Below are 26,814 nucleotides of genomic sequence, written 5' to 3' on the forward strand. Positions count from 1 at the left end.
TTTGTTAGAAACTGATTTTATTAATAAGTCACATGATACAAAAGAATGAGAACATTCAAAGAACGAGTAAAATCCTGCTGTGTCCCAAAGGACAAGCAGAAAATGTTAAGGCACAATGGATGCTCAGAAAACAAGAAGCTGAAGGGAAAACACGTCATCTGTGTCCTCAGACACACACACTCCAACCCACCACACTGACACGCCCTTGCCCGCCCATCAGATAAGAATTCACCTGGAATCAGCTGGGGGCGGTGGCTCACGCCTATGAGCCCAGCACTTTGGGAGGTCGAGGCAGGCGGATCATGAGGTCAGGAGTTCAAGACCAGCCTGACCAACATGGTGAAACCCTGTTTCTACTAAAAATGAAAAAAGTAGTGGGGCGTGGTGGCACGCACCTGTAATCCCACCTACTCAGGAGGCAGAGGCAGGATAATCGCTTGAGGCAGAAGTTGCAGTGAGCCAAGATTGTGCCACTGCACTCCAGCCTGGGTGACAGAGCAAGACTCCGTCTCAAAAAAAAAAAAAAAAAAAAATCACCTGGAATCAAAGCAGTGGGGCTGGGACAACCTGCACTGGAGCCGCCAGAACAGGTGGGCAGGCGGCTTGGTGAGACCAAGCAACTCCGGGAGGGGAGACGAGAACTGGCAGCTGACATGACCCTGTGGCCAGGACATTCCAATAGGCTAGGGGCATTTCCCAGGCCTCTTCTTTCCGCCTATTATTTTAACAAAGTCCATGCTGCCGGAAGGCAAGCCCAACTCAAAACACCTGGCACATTCACAAGCTACCAAAGAGAGGAGGGTGAACGGGCTCTGATACTTGGAGAAGCTTCCTCTCCCACGGCTTTCCACCGGGAACAGAAGACAAAAGCAAGCCCTGTGCTGCCACAGGAAGTCCCAGGAAGCACCTGTGAGACCCACACACCCACCTCGGAGGGTCCCAGGGCTGGGAAAGCCCTCCTCTCGGGCTCAGCTCATCTGGGACAAGACAGAGCCCCTGCTGCCCGGAGGGCAAGCTGGGACCAGAGAAGCCAAGCACCCACATCAAAGTCATCTTTCCAAGTGTCCTCGAGAAAGAGACTGTCTTGTGTAGCCCAGGCTTTTCTGGGCATGCACTGGCCCCAGAGGAATCCATGGCGCCGTCTGGGAAGAAGCGTGCAGCAGAGGTTACCCAAGGGGCTTCCTGGCGTTGCCCTGGCACAACTCAAATGACCAAAGACCAAACTGAAACCTGAAGACCCAGACACGGGGAGGAGAGGGCAGGTCTGGCCAGTCCGCTAGGGGAGCTGCCTGGGCTCCAGGGAGTGCCCACCCGGAGATTTTCAGTTTTTCAGACTATGAGTGTGGGTCTGGAGGCCAGGTGGTCCACAGGACAGCCACCTCCCAGCAGTGACATCACCAAAGACTACCAGAAAGGCATGCTCCTTCTGGTGTCTCATGCCTGCAAAGGAGACCCAGAACGAGGGGCACAGGATCCCAGGTAGGGTCCTGCCTGGCTCCCTCCATTCCTGATTCAACTAGGGAGGTGTGGTGGGGGCCCTCACCGTGTTTCTCTCCTGGTTCAATCCAGAGAGGCCCCTCCCACCCTCCTCAGAGTGGTGGCCCAGCCTGGCAGGTGGCCCTGGTGGCCGGGGGTGGAGCACCAGCAGAAGGCAGGCAGGAAACTGGTCATCCAAGTACAGGGGGTGGAGCACTAGCAGGAGGAAGGTGGGGACTGGTCACCCAAGTTCAGGGAAGAGGTCAAAGGCACACACTGGACCTTCAGGTCCCAAACCTCAATCCTTGGTCCTCTGCTACTGGAGCTGCCACCGGGGTACTTCGGAACAGGGACACTGCCCATCTTGAGGTGGGCACAAAGGCATGTTTCTAGGTGAGGTGGCAGCTGCAGCTTGATCAGATGGTCCTGAGATAGCAGCAGGGCCCAGTGTCTGGGGGAAGGGCGGGCAGGCTGCAGAGGGGCCCTGCGGAAGGCCCTGGCCAGCTTTGCACAGCCCGGGGCCAGTCACTTCTCTGTGGTCTGAGAAATTTGCTGAGGCAGCCCACCCCATGTGCATGACCCATGAGACTGCTGCAGCCAGCCCCTGCCCCTCAGGAGGACAGTGCCGGGCCAGGGCCCCCAGTTGCCCTCCTCCTGCCGGGTGCAGTGTCCTCAGCCCTGCTCCAGGCTGTCGCTGGGTTGCACCACGGTGTAGCTCCCCTGGCCCAAGGATAGCTGCCGGCTGAAGAAGGACGTGGTGCGCTTCGGCTTCACTCGCCTGATCCCCTTGCCTGCGAGGGAACGGGAGGGCACACTGAGCAGAGGTGCTGTCCCTGTGTGATGGGGCTCAGGCCCAGGAAGCCGGGTTCTGGATCCAGCATGACGGCTCCTTCCAGAGCCTGGTCAGACTGAGCTCTCCTCATCCGAGTCTCAGCCCCCCTCAGCGTGCTACAGTATACCTGAGCAGCGCTCCCTAACACTGCCGACCTAAGGTCATCACAAACAAGGAAGGTCTTCATAGCCAAGAGAAGCCTGGGGAGATGCGACAGCTAATGCAGTGTGGGGTCCTGGTGGGATCCTGGCACAGAGTAACGTCTGGAAAACACTATGGAAATCTGACTTTGGCTAATCATAGCAATACCGGGTCATTAATTAAAACAAAAGTACCATATTGCTGTAAGATGTTAGTTTTTGTTTTTTGTTTTGTTTTGAGACGGAGTCTTGCTCTGTCACCCAGGCTGGAGTGCAGTGGCGCGATCTCAGCTCACTGCAACCTCCGCCTCCCAGGTTCAAGCGATTCTCCTGCCTCAGCCTCCTGAGCAGCTGGGACTATAGATGCATACCACTACGCACACTAATTTTTGTATTTTTAGTAGAGATGGGGTTTCACCATGCTGGCCAGGATGGTCTTGATCTCTTGACCTCATGATCCACCCGCCTCGGCCTCCCAAAGTGCTGGGATTACAGGTGTGACAGGGCCACTGTGCCTGGCTAATTTTTGTATTTTTAGTAGAGATGGAGTTTCACCATATTGGCCAGGCTGGTCTCAAACTCCTGACCTCATGATCCACCTGCCTTGGCCTCCCAAAGTGCTGGGATTACAGGTGTGAGCCACCATGTCCCACCCTTGTGTTTTTTTGTTTTGTTTTGTTTTGTTTTGAGACAGGCTGTGTTGCTCAGGCTGGAGTGCAGTGTTACAATCATGGCTCACTGCAGCCTTACCTCCTAAGCCCAACTGATCCTCCCACTTCAGCATCCCCAGTAGCTGGGACTACAGGTGTGAGCCATGGCTAATGTATTTTTAGTTTGTGTAGAGACAGGGTCTTGCTCGATTGCCCAGGCTGGTCTCAAACTCCTGGGCTGAGGTGAGCCTCCTGCCTCTGTCTCCCAAAGTACTGAGATTACAGGTGTGAGCCACCGTGCCTGGACAAGACGTTAATAATAATTTTTTTTTTTTTTAGACAGGGTCTCACTGTCACCCAGGCTGGACTGCAGTGTTGTGATCATAATTCACTGAAGCCTTAACCCTTCTAGCTCAGGTGATCCTCCCATCTCAGCCTCCCAACTAGCTGGGACTTCAGGTGTGTGCCACCATGCCCTGCTAATCTTTTAAACAGAGATGGGGTCTTGCTATGTTGCACAGGCTGGTCTTGGACTCCTAGACTCAAGCAATTTGCCTGCCTCGGCCTCCCAAAGTATTGGGATTATAGCCATTTCACCTGGCCAAGATGTTAATTTTAAAGTCAAGCAACAGAAGAAAAATGAGCAAAAGAAATCATCAGTAATTCAGGAAGGAAATCTAAATATGATCAAGCATGTAAAAATTTGCAATCGGCCAGGCGCGGTGGCTCACCTGAGGTCAGGAGTTCGAGACCAGGCTGGCCAACATGGCGGAACCCTGTCTCTACTGAAAATACAAAAATTAGCCGGGCATGGTGGCAGGCGCCTGCAATCCCTGCTACTCGGGAGGCTGAGGCAGGGAGAATCGCTTGAACCTGGGAGGCAGAGTTTGCAGTGGGCCGAGATTGCGCCATTGTACTCAAGCCTGGGTGACACAGCGAGACGGTCTCAAAAAAAAAAAATTTCCAATCTCACTGTGTTCAAACACCAGCCCAGACAAGTTTCCTTTGGCTCGGAATGATTACACTCATTGTGGGTGAGGGCATAGGAGGCAGATGCCATCTTCTCTACTGTGGAGGGTACACCTGGGTACAACCTCTCTGGAAGGTGGCAGGTATGAAAAGCCTCTTCAAAATCAGCATATTGCCCAGGCATGGTGCTCACATCTGTAATCCCAGCACTTTGGGAGGCCGAGGTGGGAGGATCATTTGATCCCAGGAATCTGAGACCAGCCTGGGCAACATAGTGAGATGCTGTCTTGACAAACAATTTAAAAATCAGCCGGGAGTAGTGGCTCATGCCTGTAGTCCCACCTACTCAGGAGACTGCAGAAGGAGGATTGCCTGAGCACATAGGAGGTAGAGGCTGCAGTGAGCCTTGACTAGGCCGTTGCACTCCAGCCTGGGCACCAGAGTGAAACCCTGTTTAAAAGAAAAATCTGCACCCTTTTACAACAGCAAGGCCATTTCTAGGAACGTATCCTGAGGAAACAGTTCAGATTCTAAGGAAACACTTTGCCGTAGATGTGCTGTTTAGAAGAGCCGAACGCTGAAAACTGTAATGCCCACAAGCAGAGGACTGGGTGAAAATGAGCGCGCTAAAACTATGCTAAGAAATGCCACACAGTGGTCCAAATTACACTGTAGAGAAAGTTTGCTTTTTCTGATTATAAAACTTATTCTAGGGCCCGGCACGGTGGCTCACGCCTGTAATCCCAGCACTTTGGGAGGCCGAGGTGGGTGGATCACCTGAGGTCAGGAGTTCGAGACCAGCCTGACCAACATGGAGAAACACCATCTCTACTAAAAGTACAAAATTATCTGGGCGTGGTGGCGCCTGCCTATAATCCCAGATACTCAGGAGGCTGAGGCAGGAGAATCGCTGGAACCCGCGAGGTGGAGGCTGCAGTGAGCCGAGATCACACAACTGCACTCCAGCTTGGGCAACAAGAGTGAAACTCCGCCTCCAGAAAAAAAGAAAAAACAATTATTCTAAAAATTACAAAACTTGTAAAAGATTTACGTGCTCCAAGAAGTACGAAGAAAAAGTCAAAGCTACAGCCGCTGACGGCCACAGCTGGGCCCTCCCGCCTCATGCGCGTGGCTGCGCACATGCTGTCCTGTTACTCATTTCTTTTTTTCTTTTGAGACAGAGTCTTGCACTGTCGCCCAGGCTGGAGGGCAGTGGTGTGATTGCGGCTCCCTGCAAGCTCCGCCTCCTGGGTTCACGCCATTCTCCTGAGTAGCTGGGACTATGGGCGACTGCCACCACGTCCGGCTAATTTTTTTTGTATTTTTAGTAGAGACAGGGTTTCACCGTGTTAGCCAGGATAGTCTTCATCTCCTGACCTTGTGATCCGCCCACCTTGGCCTCCCAAAGTGCTGGGATTACAGGCGTGAGTCAACGCGCCCAGGCTACTCATTTTTCTTTTTTTTGTTTGTTTTTGTTTTTTGTTTTTTGAGACGGAGTCTCGCTCTGTCGCCCAGGCTGGAGTGCAGTGGCGCGATCTCGGCTCACTGCAAGCTCCGCCTCCCGGGTTTACGCCATTCTCCTGCCTCAGCCTCCTGAGTAGCTGGGACTACAGGCGCCCGCCACCGCGCCCGGCTAATTTTTTTTGTATTTTTAGTAGAGACGGGGTTTCACCGTGGTCTTGATCTCCTGACCTTGTGATCCGCCCGCCTCGGCCTCCCAAAGTGCTGGGATTACAGGCGTGAGCCACCGCGCCCGGCCTCTTTTTTTTTTTTTTGAGATGGAGTGTCACTCTGTTGCCCAGGCTGGAGTGCAGTGGTGCAATCTCGGCTCACTGCAAGCTCTGCCTCCCAGGTTCACGCTCTTCTCCTGCCTCAGCCTCCCGAGTAGCTGGGACTACAGGCACCTACCACCACACCTGGCTACTTTTTTGTATTTTCAGTAGTAACGGGGTTTCACCATGTTAGCCAGGATGGTCTCGATCTCCTGACCTCATGATCTGCCTGCCTCGGCCTCCCAAAGTGCTGGGATTATAGGCATGAGCCACCGCGCCTGGCCTATTTATTTATTTATTTTTTGAGACAGAGTTTCATTCTTGTTGCCCAGGCTGGAGTGTAGTGGCATGATCTTGGCTCACCACAACCTCTGCCTCCTGGGTTCAAGCGATTCTCCTGCCTCAGCCTTCCAAGTAGCTGGGACTACAGGTGCCCACCACCACGCCCAGCTAATTTTGTATTTTTAGTAGAGATGAGGTTTCTCCATGTTGGTCAGGCTGGTCTCGAACTACCGACCTCAGGTGATCCGCCCGCCTTGGCCTCCCAAAATGCTAGGATTACAGGCGTGAGCCACTGTGTCCGGCCAGGGTATTCCTTTTTAAAAATAGGGTCTCGGGCCGGACATGGTGTTTCACTCCTGTAATCCCAGCATTTTCGGAGGCCAAGGCGGGCAGATCACGAGGACAGGAAATCGAGACCATCCTGGCTAACATGGTGAAAAGCCATCTCTACTAAAAATACAAAAAATTAGCCGGGCATGGTGGCGGGCACCTGTAGTCCCAGCTACTCGTGAGGCTGAGGCAGGAGAATTGCTAGAACCGGGGAGGCAGAAGTTGCAGTGGGCCGAGATCACGCCACTGCACTCCAGCCTGGGTGACAGAGCGAGACTCCATCTCAAAAATAAATAAATAAATAAATTAATTAATTAAAAAAAAATATATAGGGTCTCATTGTTGTCACCCAGGCTGCAGTGCAGTGGTACAATCGTAGCTCACGCCGGGCGCGGTGGCTCAAGCCTGTAATCCCAGCACTTTGGGAGGCCGAGGCGGGCGGATCACGAGGTCAGGAGATCGAGACCATCCTGGCTGACACGGTGAAACCCCGTCTCTACTAAAAAATACAAAAAAAACTAGCTGGGCGAGGTGGCGGGCGCCTGTAGTCCCAGCTACTGGGGAGGCTGAGGCAGGAGAATTGCGTGAACCCGGGAGGCGGAGCCTGCAGTGAGCTGAGATCCGGCCACTGCACTCCAGCCTGGGCGGCAGAGCGAGACTCCGTCTCAAAAAAAAAAAAAAAAAATCGTAGCTCACTGCAAACCTCCAACTCCTGGGCTCAGAGATACTCCTGCCTCATCAGCCTCCCAAGAAGGTGCACTACAGGCATATACCATCATGCTCAGCTAATTTTAAGTATATTTTGTAGAGACAGGGTCTCACTCTGTTGTCCAGGCTGGTCTTGAACTTCTGGGCTCAAGCGATCCTCTTTATCTTGGCCTCCCAAAGTACTGGTATTACAGGTGTGAGCCACTGTCCCCTGCCTGGGTACTGTATTTTTACCAGCTGCACTGAACACCCCAGGATGTGGTCACAACAGTGATTTACCCAACGCTTTATTTATTTATTTCTTTATGAATGAGACGGAGTCTTGCTCTGTTTCCCAGGCTGGAGTGGAAAGATGCAATCTCGGCTCACAGCAACCTCTGCCTCCCAGGTTCAATCAAGCGTTTTTCCTGCCTCAGCCTCCCAAGTAGCTGGAATTACAGGTGCCCATCACACACCTCGCTAACTTTTTTGTATTTTTAGAAGCGACAGGGTTTAACCACGTTGGCCAGCCTGACCTCAGGTGATCCTCCGGCCTCGGCCTCCCAAAGTGCTGGGATTACAGGCGTGAGCCACCGTGCCCTGCCTACCCAACACTTTAATAACAGATGTTGAGTAGTTTCCCGGATCACATCCTGGACAATGCTGCAGAACACGTCGTGACGTGGCAGTGAGAAGGGACAGGAAAGGCACTATGGCCAAGGCCCAGGCTCGCCCTGCTCACAGCTGGGTCCTGAGATGGAGGCCAGCTCACACTGGGTCTGGAGCTGCTCTGCAATGCCTGTCCTCAGGAACGCCCCCCGGCGTGTGCATGTGCATGCGTGTTTGTGTGTGCATGTGCACAGAAGGGCTGCTCACCGTCCTCCACGTAGTCGATGGTGGAGAGATGCTGGATCCGGCTGGACACCACGCTGCCCTGCCTCCGCAGCTTGGGGCGCTCAACAGGAGCCGGTGAGGAGCTGGGGTCCGAGGGCGGGCCTGTCGCACTGTCCTGGGGGCCTGCGGGCTCCGCCACCTGGCTCAGTTCAATGCAGTACTCAATGAGGCTGCTCATCAGTTCGGCCTGGGGAGGAGGGAGCAGTGTGATGCCTGGCCAGACCCCCCTTCCATGCCTGTTGCTGAGTCTGAAATGAGCTCTGCTCTCTGGTTGGGGAAGCAGGGGAGGGGACACACATCGCTCAGGAGGGAGGGAGGGAGTGGGGAGGCAGGGGAGGTGTCCCACTCGGATGACTGTGAAGGTGAGTCCTGGTGGATGAGGAGGGGTCCCCAGGTCTGGGAGTTCGGGTGGGAAAGAAAGAACATTCTAGTCAGAAGGCACAGCCCAGGAAGGCTGACCCTGTGGGCAGAAGAGGTGGGGAGGGAGGGGGAAAGGAGCCCGGCTGCTGCAAAGAGGAGGAAGAGTGGGGAGGCGGGGCGGGGAGGCGGGTAGTGCTGGCTGGGAGGAAAACCTGTAGCCAGGAGGAAGGGGCGAGATGTCACAGGGCAGGGGCGGGCGGCTCCCCGTCGGCACATTCTTCAAAAGTGACTCCTACTCAACAGGTGTGAAGCATGAGGCACACTGACAGAAAAGATACAGCAGCCGGGTACCAGCAGGCACAGCTGGGCGCCAAGGACAGGGCCCTCAGGGGTCTGAGGGAGTCACAGACAGAGGGCATCAAGAGGGTGGTGCCCCTTAGTCAGGACACAGGTATTTCCTGAGTGCCTCCCACGTGCCAGGCACTGCTGCAGGCCTAGGACAAGGTGAGTCCAAGTAGACAGGAACGGTCACCTGTGCTCCTGACTGGTGGGGCCGGGTCAGACGCCGGGAGTGGCCCTGCGGAGACTAGCCTGGCTCCTGCCTTTCTAAGGGCAGCCACAACCCCTCTGGGTGGGTGAGGAGGGGGCACTGCTGCCCGGCCCAGAAGGAAGAGCAGAGGCCTGGTGGACTCTCCACACTCCCCGCCCTCATCTCAGTCCACCCGCACTCCTCTGCTCACCGAGTGGACTCCACCAGCCAAAGGGCAGTGGGCTGGCGAGGGGCCGGCAGCTGGTGGGGACGGAGTCCTGAGCTGCAACCCTAACAGGGAAGCCTTCTAAGTTCCCTAGAACAAAAACTGCACAGCAACATGCCTTTGAGGCTCAGGGAGCCTGCCGTTCACATGCAGATGAAAGAGGAAGTTCCGTTGAACATCCGTCCAAGAAAAAACTCAGCAAGCCAGGGTCAGAAAGGAACTTCCTCAACCTGATTAAGCACATCTCTGAAGAACCCACAGCAAAATCCCACGTATTCAGTGAAAGACAATGCTTTCTCTCAGGCCGGGTGCGTCAGGGACGCCTGCTCACACCTATCCATCCTACACTGGGGGTCAGAGGCACTGTCAGGCAAGGCAAGCAAGAGGCACAGATAGGAAAGTGAGACCCAGCTTTCCCCACTCACAGACCACATGACTGTCCACATAGAAAGTCCCAGGCCAGGCCAGGCGCCATGGCTCATGCCTGTACTCCCAGCACTTTGGGAGGCTGAGGCGGGTGGATCACCTGAGGTCAAGAGTTTGAGACCAGCCTGGCCAACATGGTGAAATCCTATCTGTACAAAAATACAAAAATTAGCTGGGCGTGGTGGCAGGCTCCTGCAATCCCAGCTACTCAGGAGGCTGAGGTGAGAGAATCGCTCGAACCTAGGAGGCGGAGGTTGCAGTGAGCTGAGATTGCGCCATTGCACTCCAGCCTGAGCGACAGAGCGAGGCTCAGTCTTAAAAAAAAAAAAGGCCCAGGCAGACACAGGGGCTCACGCCTGTAATCCCAGCACTTTGGGAGGCCAAGGTGGGAGAATCATTTCAGCCCAGGAGTTCAAGATTAGCCTGGGCAACATAGTGAGACTTTGTCTCTACAAATATAATAAAATAAAGTTAGCCTGGCACGGTGGTACACACCTGTGGCTTGGGATGACAGCTTGAGCCCAGGAGGTTGAGGATGCAGTGAGCTATGATTGCGCCACTGCACCCCAGCCTGGATGACAGAACAAGAGTGTTTCAAAAAAAACAAAAACAATTGGCTGGGCGCGGTGGCTCACACCTGTAATCCCAGCACTTTGGGAGGCCGAGATGGGCGGATCACAAGGTCAGGAGATCGAGACCATCCTGGCTAACACAGTGAAACCCCATCTCTACTAAAAATACAAAAAATAAGCCAGTTGTGGTGGCGGGCACCTGTAGTCCCAGCTACTCGCGGAGGCTGAGCCAGGAGAATGGCGGGAACCCGGGAGGCAGAGCTTGCAGTGAGCCGAGATCATGCCACTGCACTCCAGCCTGGGCGACAGAGTGAGACTCCATCTCAAAAAAAACAACAAAAAAACACAATTATATTTCTATATAAGGAAATGATCAATTGGAAATTGAAATTAAAAACAGTGGTATTTACAGTAGCACCGAAAGAAAGACAGGGATAAATCTAACAAAAGAAATAGAAGCTTTATATGCTGAAAACTATAAAATATTAATGAAAGAAATCAGAGACAAATAAATGGAGATACAGAAATAAATGGAATGGAAGACTTAAGAGGTCAGTTACCTCCAAAGTAATCAATGCAATCTCAATAAAAATCCTAGGCAGCCTTTTTTCGGGGGGTGAATCGGGGAACGTCCTAGAAATCAACAAGCTGATGCTAAAACTTCTATGGAAATGCAAAGGAACTGGAATAGCTGAAACCATTTTGAAAAGAACAAAGTTCTGAACATCAGTCTACCTGATTTCAAGACTTATTATAAAGGTTCAAAAATCAATATATCATGTGATTATTAGTGAAAGACACACATAGATCAGTGGTTTAGAAGAGGGAATCCAGAAACAGACCTATATATATGCACAGCCAATTGATTTTCAACAAAGAGGTCAGGGCAATTCAATGTCTGTTTTTCTTTTTTTTTTTTTTTTTTGAGATAGAGTCTCACTCTGTTGCCTAGGTTGGAGTGCAGTGGTACCATCTCAGCTCACCACAATCTCCACCTCCTGGGTTCAAGTGATTCTCGTGCTTCAGTCTCCCAAGTAGTAGCTGGGATTACAGGCGTGTGCCACCACACCTGGCCAATTCTTCGTATTTTTCGTAGAGACGGGGGTTTCGCTATATTGGCCAGGCTGGTCTTGAGCTCCTGGCCTAAAGAGATCCTCCCACCTTGGCTTCCCAAAGTTCTGGTTTTACAAGCATGATCCACCGTGCCCGCCAATTCAATGTCTTTTCAACAAATGACACCGAAACAATTGAGAATCTGTAAACACAAACATGAACACTGACCTGTATATCACACCTGATGTAAAATATTGACTGGGATGGCTGGTAGGCTTATATTTACACAACTTCCACAAGAAAACGTGACAAAATCTTTGTGGTCTTGGGTTAGGCAAAATTTCTTAGGAAACAAAAAGCATAAACCAGTCTCCGTCTCAAAAAAAAAAAAAAAAAAGAAAAGAAAATTGTGAACTTTGAACATAAAGGTGAGAATATCTTGGAGTTCAAAGCCATGAGGCAGGGACAGGAGTGCCCTCGAGGGGGGCCAGGAAAACGGGGAGCAGCAAGGGAAGCTGGGGGAGGAGGTGGCTGGTGGGGGCAGAAAGAAGCTTCCAGGAGCGTGTGGTTAAACTGAGAAGGGGGAGGGGCCTCCTGTGGCAAAGCCGAGGCCCATGGGTCTAGGAGCAGCCCCCAGCGTGGGAGGCACGGGGGTGGGGTCTGGCTGTGAAGGGAGGGGTGAAGGTGGGGAAGGGCACCAAAAGGAAGCTGGAGAGGTGTGGGATGAAGGATCCAGAGAGACCCAAGATGAAGGCAGGACGGGGTGGGAGCAGTCCTGAAAGGGCCCTGCAGCAGGGAGGGGCCTCTGATGTGACCCAAGTGGGAGAGGAAGGGGCAGGGGAGGGAGGCTGGGGTGGAAGAGGTGCTTGGTGCTGAGTAAAACACGCCGAATGAAGGGGAAAATCAAACACAGCCTTGGAGAGGCCCAGTGCTTCCACGCCCACCGTGGGTGACTGTGAGCAGCGTCACAACAGCACTGCTCTTGGGGACAGGAGGGGAGGGTGCAGGCTGGTCTCAAAGCACTGGGCAAGCCCTCAACAAACAGCTGCCAGAACCCATAGCTGCCACTGCCACCGGTGTGGAGTCCGCAGACCAGGCCTCCTGACCTCCCAGGGCGGCTCTGGGTCAGCAGGAGTCAAGGCACCCCTTGTACCCAGGCCGCTTTCATCCTCAGGCCCAAGGCAGCTTCTCACCTCCTTCCCTGCCAGCCTGGTGCCTCTAATCGTCTGGGACCCAGGACACCTGGGCCCGGCCTCCCCACCCGTGTGCAGGCACCACCCGCGCTACCTGCTTGGAGTAGATCTTGAGGAGCTTGTTGACAGGCGTGCCCTCGCTGTCTCCGTCGAACTCCAGCCACAGGATGGGCTCCTCCTCCTCGGGGGAGGTGTGGTCCCACGACAGCTCCTGGAAGCGCAGGCCCAGCAGGACGTGCTGGCCAGCAGGAGACACAGAGCCAGGCTTGACCCCTGGGCAGAGGTCTGCTCCCCACCCCATCCCACTCAGACACCACCAGGAGAGGACACCTGGCCAGGGTGTGGGCCTCTCCAAGGCTGAGTCTACATTTGTTCGTGTGTTTCTCTAAGGAGAGAGCCTCAGCTTTCATCAGAGCCTTCCGGGGGCTGCGGTCCAGGGAGGCTGAGATCCCCTCTCCTACAACAGTCCCACCAGCGGGCCAAGCCCCTGACAGCTGGGGATGCACGTGGGAGAGGAGGCAGGTGGGGAAGGGGAGCCTCTTCTATGAGGTCGGGGGTGGCATCTAGCATGAGGCTGAGCTGGGCCCTGCCTCCCAGGGCACAGATGGCAGGAGGGGCTGAGGTCCCTCTTCCGGGACAACCAGAAGCCAGTCAAAACTCCTCTGCTGGCTTAGGGGTGAATTTCTGCCAGGGACAGGTAATCTGCCCCACGGGGCTGGCTGCTGACGCGGTCCTCTACCCAGGGCTGGCCACCAAACGCAGGAAGAGGACATGGTCAGCCGAAGAGGGCTCCCCCGCAACAGGGTCTTCTGGAGCACCAGGCTGCTCTCTAGCCATCAGCCGGGCAGAACAGAGGGCCCTGCTGCCCTCCCTCCACTCAGGGGTGGAAGTCCTAGCTGCGGCCTCCCCTGCCCCGGCCACGCCACAGCCTAGCATGTTGGGCAAGAGGACCCAGGATCACCCTCAGGGGCTACAAAGACATCTGAGGGAGGCAGGGTCCCTCCCAGATAGTCCACCCACCTTGCCCCCAGGCCCCCACAGGCCCAGAGGAACCAGGAAGGCCTGAGTCAGGAGCCCCCTCCCATCCTCTCCACCCTGGAGGAGCTGGGGGCGGTACCTTTTCTCTGCTGTCGATGACGTGCACGCCTTCCAGACTGATGGCCACAGAAACTGGCTTGCGCCCACCCCGGTGCAAAAAGCCTTGGGCCGGCTTGTCAACCTCGCCATGGAAGAAGGCACATCTAGGGAGCAGACTGGGGTCAGCCTCTGGCCGGCAACAAAAATGCTGAGGGAGGCTGCTCGAGGCCCCAGCCTGGGCCCTGAGAAGCTTCTGCTGTTTGGGTGACTAAACCCGCTCTGGGGAAGGGAGAAACGGAGGTGGGATGAAGGGGAGGCTTCGTGGGGAGACAGCATCTGAGCTGGCAGTGTGTGACTGGAGGGAGAAGGGCCTGATGGCACACAGAAGGGTGGGCACTGCAGGCGGAGGGAAGTGCGTGGCCCCAGGCGTGGAGCAAACCAGTCATGTGGGCCTGGCACTTGGTCTGGGGGCCAGGGCTGCAGGAGGCGGCCAGGAGAGCCGGCTGGCCACTGTCCAGGCAGACACCTTTCAGCAGCAGGGGCCTGCTGGGAAGCGCGAGGAGGTGAGGGGAGTGGCTCTAGGGCTCAAAACTGAGAAGAGCTGCCGCCTGTCCCTCCTGCAGCCTTGCCTTCTCCCATCCCTCGGGTTCACCCTTGCCCTCACCACCCACTGAGCCAGAGCCCAAGTTAAACCCCGCTCTCTCCATGCAATGGGACGGAGCCGGAGACCAGCACAGGCCACCTTGAATCCTAGGGCCGTCCGCTCCAGACTCCTCTGGAAGACTTCTGTCCCCCAGGCTCAGCTGATGGCCAGACCTCCGATTTCACTGAGGAAACCGAAGCAGCCAGGAGAGGGCCACCTGCCGGTCAGCACACATGGCTGTCACCTCCTCCTCAAAATCACTACAAGACCTGTTTCTTCACCCCATTTTACAGCAGGGCTGTGACAGCTGGTCACACTCGCTGTCTCCATCCCTGCTCACGCTCGCCCACCAGGCTGGAGCCCACATCCCTCGCTGGCTGCCAGGAGGACAAGCGGGACGTGCGCTCGGAGCTACTGCGGGTGGAGCCCTCCTGCCTTGCTAGGGGCCCAGGGCCCCTTCTCACCTGGCCCACACTTGCCTCCCAGCATCTCTCCAGGCTTCAGGTGCCATCCATATGCATAGGATTCACCAAATATGAGCTCCAGTTCAGACTGCACTAGACACCAGATGCCCACTCAAAGTTGCCAGTGGGGCGCCTAACAAGCATCTCAAAATCAACATGTCCAAAGCAAGCTCCCAGCCGGGCACGGTGGCTCACGCCTACGATCCCAGTGCTGTGGGAGGCTGAGGCGGGAGGATCACTTGACCCCAGGAGTTCCAGACCAGCCTGAGCAACAGGCAAAACCCCGTCTCTACACAAAATACAAAAATTAAGCCAGGCGTGCTGGCTCCCAGCACTTTGGGAGGCCGAGGCGGGCGGATCACCTGAGGTCAGGAGTTCGAGGCCAGCCTGGCCAACATGGTGAAGCCCCGTCTCTACTAAAAATACAAAAATTAGCCAGGCATGGTGGTACGTGCCTATAGTCCCTGCTACTTGGGAGGCTGAGGCAGGAGAATCGCTTGAACCCGGGAGGCGGAGGCTGCAGCGAGCCAAGATCATGACATTGCACTCCAGCCTGGGCAACAAGAGCAAAACTCCATCTCAAAAAAAAAAAAAAAAGCCAGGCATGGTGGTACACACCTGTGGTCCCAGCTACTCAGGAGGCTTGCTTGAGCCCCGGAGGTCGAGCCTGCAGTGAGCTATGATTGTGCCACTGCACTCCAGCCTGAGTGACAGAGCAAGACCCTGTCTCAAAACAAAAACAATCACATTCCTAAACTTTCCCTGACCGCTCCACAGCACCGCCCCCAGCTCAGCCGATGACGAAACCATCTGCCAGGGGCTTAGGCCAGTCCTCTCTGCCTCCTCTCCTTTGCTTCGTCCACTGCACATCCATCTGGCAAATCCTGTCACTCTGCCCTCAGATGCCCTGCATCTGACCATCTCGCCTGTTCTGACCACAGGGCCCGAGCCACACCCCACCCTCTGGTCTCCTGGCTGCCGCCTGTGCCCACTGACAGGCTCTCAACCTCTCTGTTCTCGTCTCTCTCCACTAGAACGTCAGCTTCACCAGGCAGGGGCATGGTGTCTGGCTCAGAGCGGCCTCCAGTGCCCAGGGAGCGCGTGGGCAGTAGGTGCACAGAGCTGTTTGTTTGTGTGACAGACACAGCCGGCTGAAGGCGAGGTCGGCCGGGCCAGTGACCAGGTGACTGTGCCAGGTAGGAGGAGAGGACCCGTCCAAAGGGTCCCAGCCCCTGACAGGGGAAAGGGGAGGAGGACAGGTGCCCAGTTTGGGATGGTGGGGCCTGAGGTGCTCGGGACAAGACACCACTTCATGGGGACACAGCTCAGCTGGGGCAGAAGTGGGCTCACTGGCAGCTGTGCTAGCAAAGCCCAAGGACAGTCTGTGGGGGGTTGGGGGACCGCGGTGCTGTGCCTCTCACCCGTAGAAGGGCAGCTCGTGGCACTTGAAGAGGTAGGCACGATAGTGGGTGCCCAGGGCGGCCTCGCACCCGCCGTCGCTGCCAACCTCCTGCACCTGGCGGTAGGCGTTCAGCAGGCCCTGCTCGCCCGGCCCGGCCCTGGTCCCGCGGCCCCGGAGGGCAGCAAAGAGACCCTGGCCCCGCTTACAGAGGTGGGCAGGGAGGAAGGAGTCCAGCTTCTCCCTGTGGAGGAAGGAAGACGGGTGCTAGCAGCCCAACTAGAGGTGCCAGGCTCACAGGGGAAGGCAGGGAAGCAGGGCTGCCTGGAGGAAGCGGACACACATCTACTTCCAAATCAGACGCTGGGTAAGGAGCCCAGGAGGAGACCCAGGCACCAGACGGAGGGGGTTCGGTTCTTGGCCCCTCTCTGTAGGGCAGACTCCAGGGCTGGCCTGCCTCTGCCACGAGCAGCTGTACAGCTGGTGAGAGGCACCTCCTGTCCTGCTCCCGCTTCCTCTGTAGAGTGGGGATGGTGACGCCCCCACCTGTCCTGGGTGAGCTCCCCCGGCCCTAAAACCTGACAAGCTCTCCAAGTGCAGGCCAAGGACTGTGATGGGGCTCCCTATGAGGCCCACCTGGGGCTGTCCCTCTGCCCATCCAACCTGAGGTCACTGTCTAAAGCCAAAGGCTCATCCTGCAGCTCCAGATGCCTGCATCTCCAGCCAGGAACAGGAACCCGGGCCCCCCCTTTCCTGCACTTCCCACCAGTCCTGCCTTAGCCAGCAGCCTCTGCACTGCAGCCGCATGTGCGCCAGGGTCCCCCACAGGGCCTGGTCCTGTCTCCCAACCCTTCCTGCCTCCTGCCTGGTTGGCTACCACATACCCACCCAGGAAACTCATAGCAGCCGAAGGGACAGACTTCGCCCCCAGAAAGGAAGGAGCCCACCACCCTGAGCGCACGCAGTGTGCCCCGCACTGCAGAGGTCCCCCTACCCCCACCTGGAAGGGCACACAGACACACAGGGCAGCCAGGCAAGTGAAGGAGGCCCAGGAGGCGGGCCCAGGTCTGCAGCTCACAGCGAAGGCGAGAGGCTGAGGGAAGATCTGGAGGCCAAGCAAAGAGCCCCCACCCGCCTGGAATCAGACTGCAGCTGGAGGGTTTCAGAGCAATGTCTGTGTCACCAAGTCAGGACCGCTGGGATTTCTGAACTGGTGGAACTTTTACAACCAAAACCGGTGCAGAGGTTTTAATGCTCTCAATGCTTTGTTCTGCCAGATAAAAATGTGAAAACGCCAATCTACAACCAGCACAGGCTCACAAAAGAAAGGGCATCTCCCCCCGACACACGAAGCAGGAGAGGCCCTGGCATAACCGCAGCTGATTCCCCACCTCAGGCAGCGGCTACTGTGTGGGCTGGGGACCAGCCATCAGATAAGCTGCAGTCAGAGCGCTCAGTTCTTTTTTTTTTTAAAGACAGAGTCTCACTCTGTTGCCCAGGCTGGAGTGCAGTGACACACTCTTGGCTCACTGCAACCTCCAACTCCCGGGTTCAAGTGATTCTCCTGCCTCAGCCTCCCGAACAGCTGGGATTACAGGTGCACGCCACCACACCTGGCTACTTGTTGTTTTTGGTAGAGATGGGGTTTCACCATGTTGGCCAGGTTGGTCTCGTACTCCTGACGTTAAACGATTTGCCTGCCTTGGCCTCCCAAAATGTTGGGATTACAGGCGTGAGCCACCATGCCTGGCCCCTTCACTGGAATTATTTCTAAACCTCAGGATAATCCTCCATGGAGACCAGAGACTGGCCTGGACTTTGGCAGGGCAGACTCAATCCTCACCACCCAAGGCCCTGCTAAGTTACACAGCAGAGAGCTCGGCTCTTGGAGAAAGGGCTGGGGGGTGGACAACCAGCATGCTGACTGCCTGGGGAACATCCCAGGAGTCTGGAACTAAGCTGGCCTGTTACTGGTGACAAAGGGTCAGTATTTGGTTGGTCTCTGGCTGTGACTCCAAAAGCCCAGCTCTTCTGACCTCGGCCGGAGGCAGGGCTCCAGATTCTTCTCCCAGACTTCACTTCACCTGAGGCTCCTACCCAGGGCAGGTGAGGAAAAGGAGGCTGAGGGGCAGAGCAACTGCCTAGGGCCAGAGTGAGCATGCAGGGCTGAGGCCTCCTGACTCCAGGACCCTGCCCCAATTTGCGAGACCAAAGACTGCTTGTAAGTTTGAAGACTGCTTGTAAGTTCGATTCCAAGGACAAACTCCCCCATCCAGCGCCCCCACCTCAGGTCACACAGGCCCTCACCTCAGGGCGCAGGCTGCCGGCTGGCCGGGCTGGTAGGGCCCGAGCTGGACGCGGCACACCAGGGCGCCCAGAGCCTCGCAGTCCTCCACGTCGCACGGATACCGCGCGGCCAGCACGTTGCCCTTGGCCTCCTCATAGAGAAGCCGCAGGACCTCTTCGTCGCGGATCTGCAGGCGGGTGTGGCAGGGAGAGCCGCTCAGCTGGGCTGGGGCGAGGTGCGAATGTCCAGAGGTCTAGGGACAAGGAGGCTGGGCACAAGGGGCTGGGCCTGGTGGGGCTACCAGGGCTCCTGCCTCACCTGGAGCTCCCGCCGCTTTGGGAAGAATACGTTCCTCCGGAACTGCAGGAAAGGCTCATCTGGGGAGACAGGCTAGGTCACTGCCAGGCATCCCCATTCTGCTTAGCCCTCCCCTCTCCCCTGACTGGCCCGGGCCCCGGCCACCAACCTCACCGACCCCGGCTGAGAAAACCGGAGGGCTGTGCAGAGGGTGGAGTGCGCAGCTCATCCCAACGTGCCCCCGCAGCTCCCAGCCCACCCCCACTGGGGCTTCTCTCAGGGACCCCGTCCTCCCCTGCCAGTGGCGGCTATCGGAGCCTGGGGGAGACGCAGGCCCTGCCCCTCAGTCAGGGCAGCTCCTTGCTGGCAGGGCCCTGGCTGGGCTGGGAGCCAGAGCTGCAGACTCAGGTGGTCCTGAGACAAGGACAGACAGGCAGCAGCACCGACCCATGGCCACGTCGTCGTCCGGGGCACTGGTGAAGCGCAGCAGCAGCTCCGGCCACTGGCGTCCCAGCTTGTAGGGCTGGTGCTTGGGTTTCAGCTGCACCTCTGCAGGACGAGAGGGGGAGCGGCCCATGCAGCCTCCGGCCAGTCCAGCGGCTGCCCTCCCACCTTTCACACTGCATAGCATGACAACAGTCACAACCAATAGTAACTGAGCAGGTGCCAAGGGTCCAGAGCCATTTACTCTGCAATAACCCTATCTCCCATTTCACCCATGGAGCAAACGAGCCTCAGAGAGGTCAAGTTCCTTGTCCAAAGTCACACAGCAAGCGACGAGGGTCTGGCTCCAGGCACAGCCAGCCACTAACTGTTCACTGCAGCCCCGGGGCAAGCTGAAGCTGGAGGCTATGGCCGAAGGAAGGTGCTAGGGCACAAAGGAACCCGCAATGCCATCAGGAAGCAGAACCTGAAATTGGCAACTGGGGCCCAGAGACCCGAGGGGCTGCCTTGCCCTCCCCCTGGCAGAGCCTGGGCCTCCCCGTCGTCACTTCCCACCCCCAACACCTCCAAGGAGCTCTAGCCGACCTTCCATCCTGCAAGCTCTGCACCTCTGTGGCCCACCCGCAACCCAGCTCCTGCCTGGCCCTCCCACCTTATCTCCTCTCACTGCCTCTCCCGCGCTGCTCCTGCCACCCTGGCCTTCTTAAATCTCCTGACTTCAATCTCAAGTCATCCCCAGCTTGCTTGTGCCAAGGCCTCTGCACCTGCTGTTCCTCTTTTCCTGGACTCCTTTGTCCCAGATCCTCCTGTGGCTGACTCAGGTCTTAGTTCAAGGATCGCCTTCCCTGGACCCCTAACTACTAAGGCAGCCCTTCCTCAAAATTTACCATCACCCCGATGGCGCCACATCTGTTTGCCTTCACAGGCTGATCACTACCTGACATTCCCTGCTGCTGCCACCCACAGGGCTGTGGACTTGTCCACCGCTGTATCCCTGGGGTGCAGTGACCTCACCAGGGGTTGGCAGAATGACCAAGTGCACCAGTCCAGCCCTTCAAACTCCAGGCTGCCCCAAGCCACCAACGCTCCGGACCCAGGACTCAGTGCCTCAGGCCAGGAGGGACAAAGCCTTTCAGCTCACACACCAGCACCCACCAAAAAAAAGTGGCCATGGGGGTCTCTGCCTTTGAGAGGTGTGAGGCCACTTCCAAGTTCATCCAGAGATGTATGGGGATGTCTGTCACCGGGGTACAGAAGCCAGAGCTTGCTCCAAGCCTCCTGAGCCCTGCCTGATCCACATCTCCCCGCTCTACCCTTCCGTGGTCCCCACTGATGGCCGATCGCCTCTCCTGCTGGCCTGAGGCCAGGGGTCCTCATCTCTGCTCTTTGGGCTATCTGGGCCTTCCACCTGGAAGAGCAGTCACAGCCTCCAATTGGGCCCCCTTCCCACAGCCCTTCGACTCATCCCTGCATCCAGCCTCTGCAGCCCTTTCTTGTCCCATCATTTTTCTTGTCCCATCATTTCTGGTCCCATCATTTCTGGTCCAGATTTCCCAGAGGCTCCATAGCCCTCCTTTACAACCTAAACCCTGGGGCCCACCCATGTCACCATCTCCAGTAGGGAAACACCATTTATTTATCCCCAGTAGTCGCCTCCCTATTGACTGGGTGAAAGGGCTCCATCAACTCCCCTCATAGAGTCCTCATGCTCTCTCTGTCTGGAAACTCAAAGGATGTCAGGGTTGGAGGACACAGAGATCACCCACTTTACAGCGGGGAAACTGAAGCTCGGGAAGGCACAATGCCTGAGGCCACATGGGGCTAGTGGCTAAACCAGGAACAGAGCTCTGCTTCCTAAACCTCCCTTCACCATACTTTAGGCTCTAAAGTTCCAATGGTGGTTGGGCGTGGTGGCTCACGCCTGTAATCCCAGCACTTTGGGAGGCTGAGGCGGGTGGATCACTTGAGGTCAGGAGTTCAAGACCAGCCTGGTCAACACGGCAAAACCCCGTCTCCACTAAAAATACAAAAATTAGCCAGGCGTGGTGTCACTTGCTTGTAATCCCAGCTACTCGGGAGGCTGAGGCAGGAGAATCGCTTGAACCCAAGAGGCAGAGGTTGCAGTGAGCCAGAATTGCACCACTGCACTCCAACCTGGGCAACAGAGTGAGACTCTGTCTCAAAAAAATAAAAAATAAAAAATAAATAAATAAAATAAAGTTAAATTAAGTTCCACCAGTGCCTTCCCTCCAGTATTCCCAGCATCTAGAATACCACGTAGCCTGAGAGAGGCTTTGCACGTCCTCGTGGAACGAGCACAGTAACTGACTAGATGGGGCCTAGAGACACCCTGGAGATAAGGATGCCCTTCCTGCTGTCTACAGCCCAGCCCTGACCAGCCTTAACCCCAAGCCCCAGCAGCTCAAAAGACTCCTTCCTGTCTTCAGTGCAGTCCCAGAGACTTCCAGATGGGGCCTTCCTGCCTGGAGGCTGTTGTCTAAATGGGACGGAAGGTCCCTGGAGCCCTGTTCCATGCAGAGCGACAATGGCATTGAGAAGGCTAAGTCCTGCCAAAACATCCGGTATGAAGGGCAGCTCCAGAAGCCGGCGCCCCTCCCTGCCCTTGCAGGGCACTCGCGGCCCTGGAGCATCTGTCACTGGTTCACCCTATCAGGAGTGTGGGGACAGGGGGGTAAGGGTTCTGGGAGGCCCAAGTCACAGCTGAAGTGGCTTTTCAACCTCCCTGAACCCAGCCTGGGAACAGAGTGGGTGCTGACTATGTGCCGGGGTCTTCTGCCACCATCCTCCTGCGTGGGCTGGGCAACAAAGCAGCCCATTCATGTCAGTTCCAGCCTCCGGCTGTGGGAGAGCGGGAATGTGGCGAGGAGGGAGCGGGGACGGAGGAGGTGAGAGGCGGAGACAGGCTGCCCAGCAGGCTCGGGGAGCTTCTCGAGGCAGGGCAGGGGCCGACCCATGCAGGACTGTACCCCTAGCTTTCAGACACAAACCAAGGGGCCCACAGTCCTGACCCGAGGCCCGGAGGTGAAGGGGAGGTGACTGGGCTGGGCATGGTGCGGCCGAGGAGCCGGGGCAGCAGGAAGAGGATGGGCGAGAAGCTCCCAGCAGCAGCTGAGCAGGAAGCTCCTACTGGCAGAGGGGAGGGGGTGGAGGGGAGGATAAGGGTGGGGAACGGGGGTGCCAAATGTTCGCTCTCCCCCCACCAGCAACCGCAGAAGACATAACCCTTGGGCCTGACCCAGGCTGTCCTGGGACTGGTCACCCCCTTCTTGCCTGCGTTCCTCTACAACGAAGGGAATGTGTAAGCTAAGAAAACTCGCCTGACCACGGCACCGATTTACTAAACAACGACATGGGGCAGCCTCTTCCTTGACCCCCTCCTGTGCGAACCAGCAGGCTCAGAGACCCTGTTCACTGAGGGACCCCGGGCTGAGGGTCCAGAGAGCCACTGCCCCCAAGTCCCTCCATCTTGCAATCTCAGCCTGAAAGGGCAGGATGTGGGTGGTCACGAGGCCAGCCAGGCAGGGCTGGAGGCCCCCCTCCCAGAGAAGTCAAGTCTACTCTTCCCACCCTCGCTAAGAGCCTCAGGGTCAGAGGGGCCTATTTCCTGGGCCATGTCCCTTCTCCTCCCTGTCCCCAAGGAACAGAAACAGTTCAAAGAGGCTGACCAGGAAGCCACTCAGGTCTGAATCTGTCTTGCTCCTGCCACACAGTGGTCTCACCACCTTAACCACAACTTCCTCATCTGCAAGACTGGCCTGGGCCTGAGGATAAGGTGAAATCAAGGCTCCCAAACACCACCCAGGTTGTGGCAAAGGTTATGCTCGGCAGACAAGGCCCCCTTCCTCCCTCCCTCCTGCAGTACCGTTCCCAGACCGCCCAGCCCCAGCACGACCTGGGGGGCAGGCGTGGCCACCCCTCCACCACCAGCAGAAAGACAGACAGCAGGGCCAGGAGCGGGGGCCTTCTCAGGGCTCTACGTGCTTAGATGGGTGGACAGCTCAGGATAAACCCAAGTCCCACCTTCCCCCATGCGCAATGGCCAGCAGCTCCAAACACTGCCCCTCCCTCCTGTACTGGTCAGTGCTCTTCCAACCCTCCAGCCTGGGCTCCTCACTGCCAAGCCTTACCCAGCAGAGGGGAGACCAGCCAGAGCGCGAAGACATCCAGGGCAATGTCCGGGAGCTGCAGGACCTCGCGGACGGCGCGGTGCAGCTCATGGGCACTGAGCGAGGGTAGGTTCTCCACAGCCAGGGGCACCACTGTGTCATCCGCCAGGTATACCAGCACGTCAGCCGCTGTGATGGAGGCCAGGCAGGCTCAGCTGAGGCCTCTGCCTGGTACAACCAGGCCAGGCCAACCAGGTACCCTCTACCACCCACTGGGGCTGGAGCCCCCACCCTACACCCCTCAGGGGTGACCAGGGCTACACTCCTGAGACAAGAGTCCACGCCAGAGGCAGAGCCCCAGCAGCCCCAAAAGACCCTATCATGGCTGCTGTCTATTAGTGCTTCCTTGACGCCCTCAAACCACCCAGAAACCCAGTAACTCCTGCCCAGAGACCAGCCCCACCCCAATCCCCCAAGATTAAAATTAAGCCTGGCCATTGCAAACCTGCCCCTCACCGCCATAGCTGCCCCAAGGATTCAGCTGTTCTGCCCTGAACAAGAACATTCCACAGATGTGAAATTACGGCACAGAGAGGCTGAAACCATCCTGAGGCTATGGCAGTCTGTCTATCTGTCTGGCAGCAGCGAGAGCTGGTAACCCACTGCTGTCCTCAGGCAAGTCTCTCTCTGACTCAGGCTAAGATGGGAAGAGAGGATTCCTTAGGTCACCCAGGTTAAAGCAAGTTCTCAGCTTCCTTAGGACTCTTCAAGTCTTAGGACTCTTTAAGCCTCAGGAGTCAATACTGGGTCTTTCAGGTCAGCCTGAAGCAGCCTAGGGAAGAACAGCCCAAATAGCTGAGAGTTCCCTGTGACAACTTGTGGGTTCCAGAGCCAAACGGAGACACCTAGAAGAGCAACCAGATTCAAATCTCCATCCCTGGGACTGCAGGCAAGGCGAAGGAACGCCGAGCTTTGGGGCCGACATACTCGGGTTCCCATCCCTGCCTGGTCGCTGGCCAACTTCAGCGAGCCAATTTAAGTGTCAGTTGCCTCATCTGTAAAAGTAGAGCTAATACTCCTCCCTCCAAGAGTGTGTGGAAGGGCACGGTTTCTCGTCTACACAAGGGAAGGTGCTTCTTGGACCCCCAGTCTGTTATGCTCCAGCAGCTACTCTCAGAGATCAAAAAATCACTTCCAGGAGGCTCAGGTTCAGATCCACTTCACAGGCAAGGAGAACTGAGGCACTGGAAGCTGCAGTACATGATCACCTGGACAGCTTCCACAGCCTGCCTGCGACTTAACCTCCCTAGGGCCCAGTTTTCTCCCTATCAAATGAAGATCATGATCCCTGCTTTCTTTTTCTTTTTCTTTTTTTTTTTGAGATGATGGAGTTTTACTCTCATTGCCCAGGCTGGAGTGCAATGGTGCAATCTCAGCTCACTGCAACCTCCGCCTCTCGGGTTCAAGCGATTCTCCTGCCTCAGCCTCCTGAATAGCTGGGATTTCAGGCATGCGCCACCATGCCCAGCTAATTTTGCATTTTAAGTAGAGACAGGGTTTCTCCATGTTGGTCAGGCTGGTCTTGAACTCTCGACCTCAACTGATCTGCCTGCCTCGGCCCCCCAAAGTGCTGGGATTACAGGCGTGAGCTACCGTGCCAGGCCTGATCCCTGCTTTCAAAAGGCTATTTGGGAGAAAGAAATGACACAGCTGGGTGCGGTGGCTCACACCTGTAATCCCAGCACTGTGGGAGGCCAAGGCGAGCAGATCACGAGGTCAGGTGATCGAGACCATCCTGGCTAACACGGTGAAACCCCGTCTTTACTAAAAATACAAAAAATTAGCCAAGAGTGGTGGCGGGTGCCTGTAGTCCCAGCTACTCAGGAGGCAGAGCTTGCAGTGAGCCAAGATCTCACCACCGCACTCTAGCCTGGGCAACAGAGCCAGACTCGGAAAGAGAGAAAGAGAGAGAGAAAGAGAGGAAAGAAAAGAAAGAACGAACAAACACAAAGAAAGGACACAGAGAAAGTGAACGTGTCACTTTTCTATGTTGCCCAGGCTGGTCTCGAACTCCTGGGCACATGTAGTCTGCCCACCTTGGCCTCCCAAAGTTCTGGGATTACAAGCGTGAACCACATCAGACCTCACTTTTCATTCATACAATCTCATTTGAATTTCACAGCTATGTTAAATAAGCTCATTTTACAAATGAATGTGAGATTCACGAGGACCCAACCTGGCCAGTAAACTAGTGACAGAGCCTCTGACTTCTGTGAGTTTTCCACATCTGAATGTACCTTATTATTTCTTAGTTGATACATAAATTATCTTTAATGAAAAAGAAGACAAGCCAGAGCCACTTCTCCGGGGCTAGGGTCCCAGGAGGGTGTGGAAGAGAGGAGATGCGGGCGGGACCCACCTCGGGCTCCCACGGAGGACACGCTGCTTCGGTGGGACCGCTCAGCGGGGCCGGGCTGCCCGGTACTGCCTTCTGTCCCGTCCATCTGCAAAGGCAAAGAGAAACAGCAGTTACCGGGAGCCAGGGACGGGGGAGTTGGAGGTCTCCTCAAGCTCTTAGTGAGGACGGTAAGGGGTCCCGGGCCGGGTTCGCAAGGTTGAGCGGCGCTGCCTGGAGGGGCCAAGAGTGCAGACCGGGCACTGGTGGGAGGGGTGCGGGTTGCTACGGTCAAGAACGGAGGTCGACCGGGATGCCCAGGCAGGACAAGGCGCACCGCCAGCCGGGGACGGGGGCCCGGGCCAGACGTCGCCGTGCTCTCACCACGCAGGGACACAGAGCCCGCCACCTGAGAGGCCAGGCTCCTGCCCGGAATCCTGCCCCGCCGCCAAGCCCGCCACCGGCCGCACTCTGGCTCCCGCTCAGGATCCAGCTGTCCGGGGAGCTACGCGGAAGCTGAGGCTGGAGGAAGCGCGGCGCGCGAGGCCCCGCCCCTCCGGCCGACGGGAGCCAATGGGAGCCCAGGGCCGCCCCGCGCGGCCCGCGCATGCCCGGACGCCAGCCTCGCATGTCTCGTCACGCCCGTGGGGTGGTGGCGTCACGTACAAGCCCCGCCACCACCCGAGTGATCCAGGGCTAGTTTCCCCTCACAAAGGCCTCGAGTGTTGGCCTGTAAGAGGGTTTGGCGAAGATTCGAGAATCAGGGTAGGGGCGTTGGCATGCCCACGCTGGGACTTCAGGCTAGTTCCCTGCCTGTGAAATGGACACTTCGTGGCACGTGCCAGGGATCCACGCGGCGCTGGCAGTGGCCTGTAACTCGTAGCTCTCTCGGCAGTGGTCAGGAGAATGAGTCCTGGCCCATTCTCATCCTGGACAAGTCCCTTCTCCTCTGGGCCTCAGTTTTCCTCATCTGTAAAATGAGAAGGTTGAACTCAAGGACTCCCAAGGACTATCTCTACTCTCAAATGATTATTAATATATGTCTATGTCAGAAAACCAGGACAGACACTCTGTTTTTCTAGGGAGCAGTCACGTGAGCCCTTGCAATCTTATATAACAGCCTAGGAGACCTTGAGGTGTTCCCAGGCTGGGAGGAGACTTGGGGCCCCAAAGAGGCAGGTGTGAAACCACCTACCCTCAGGGCCATGTCACTGACATGTCCTGGTAATGCAACGTGTGTGCATCTGAGATGTGGAACTCAGGGAGAAAAAGAAGTCCATGGAGCACCTT

At 56.5% G+C, this 26,814-nt stretch overlaps 1 protein-coding gene across 10 annotated transcripts; it reads right to left on the minus strand.

The window, feature by feature from the left end:
• On the minus strand, positions 1–26,033 carry FRMD8 (FERM domain containing 8). 10 transcript variants are annotated; one of them, XR_012423086.1, is made up of 12 exons: positions 25,909–26,033; positions 25,549–25,633; positions 23,151–23,318; positions 19,006–19,107; positions 18,580–18,638; positions 18,282–18,448; positions 15,997–16,218; positions 13,509–13,632; positions 12,486–12,629; positions 11,129–11,400; positions 8,015–8,219; positions 1–2,267 (listed from the first exon to the last, which is right to left on the minus strand). XR_012423086.1 is itself a non-coding variant. In XM_005577277.3 (11 exons), the coding sequence occupies exons 2-11, from the start codon at positions 25,631–25,633 to the stop codon at positions 2,149–2,151; spliced, it is 1,395 nt and encodes a 464-aa protein (XP_005577334.3). In that variant the 5' UTR covers positions 25,909–26,033; the 3' UTR covers positions 1–2,148. The 10 variants fall into 10 exon arrangements, 8 of the variants coding, with proteins under 8 accessions (XP_005577334.3, XP_015289954.3, XP_045226489.1 ...); XR_012423087.1 differs by lacking the exon at positions 19,006–19,107; XM_005577277.3 differs by lacking the exon at positions 11,129–11,400.
• Between the last annotated feature and the right edge of the window lie 781 nt (positions 26,034–26,814).

Source organism: Macaca fascicularis, chromosome 14, assembly GCF_037993035.2.
Source record: "Macaca fascicularis isolate 582-1 chromosome 14, T2T-MFA8v1.1".
Lineage (NCBI taxonomy): Eukaryota > Metazoa > Chordata > Mammalia > Primates > Cercopithecidae > Macaca > Macaca fascicularis.

Excerpts from the sequence above, each read along its gene's own strand:
- FRMD8 (XM_005577277.3), bottom strand. The coding sequence starts at position 25,633 with ATGGACGGGACAGAAGGCAGTACCGGGCAGCCCGGCCCCGCTGAGCGG. Across the intron at positions 13,633-15,996 it reads CACGAGCTGCCCTTCTACGG|ATGTGCCTTCTTCCATGGCG; the intron begins GTGAGAGGCACA and ends TCTGCTCCCTAG. Across the intron at positions 12,630-13,508 it reads TCATCGACAGCAGAGAAAAG|CACGTCCTGCTGGGCCTGCG; the intron begins GTACCGCCCCCA and ends CCTGCTGGCCAG.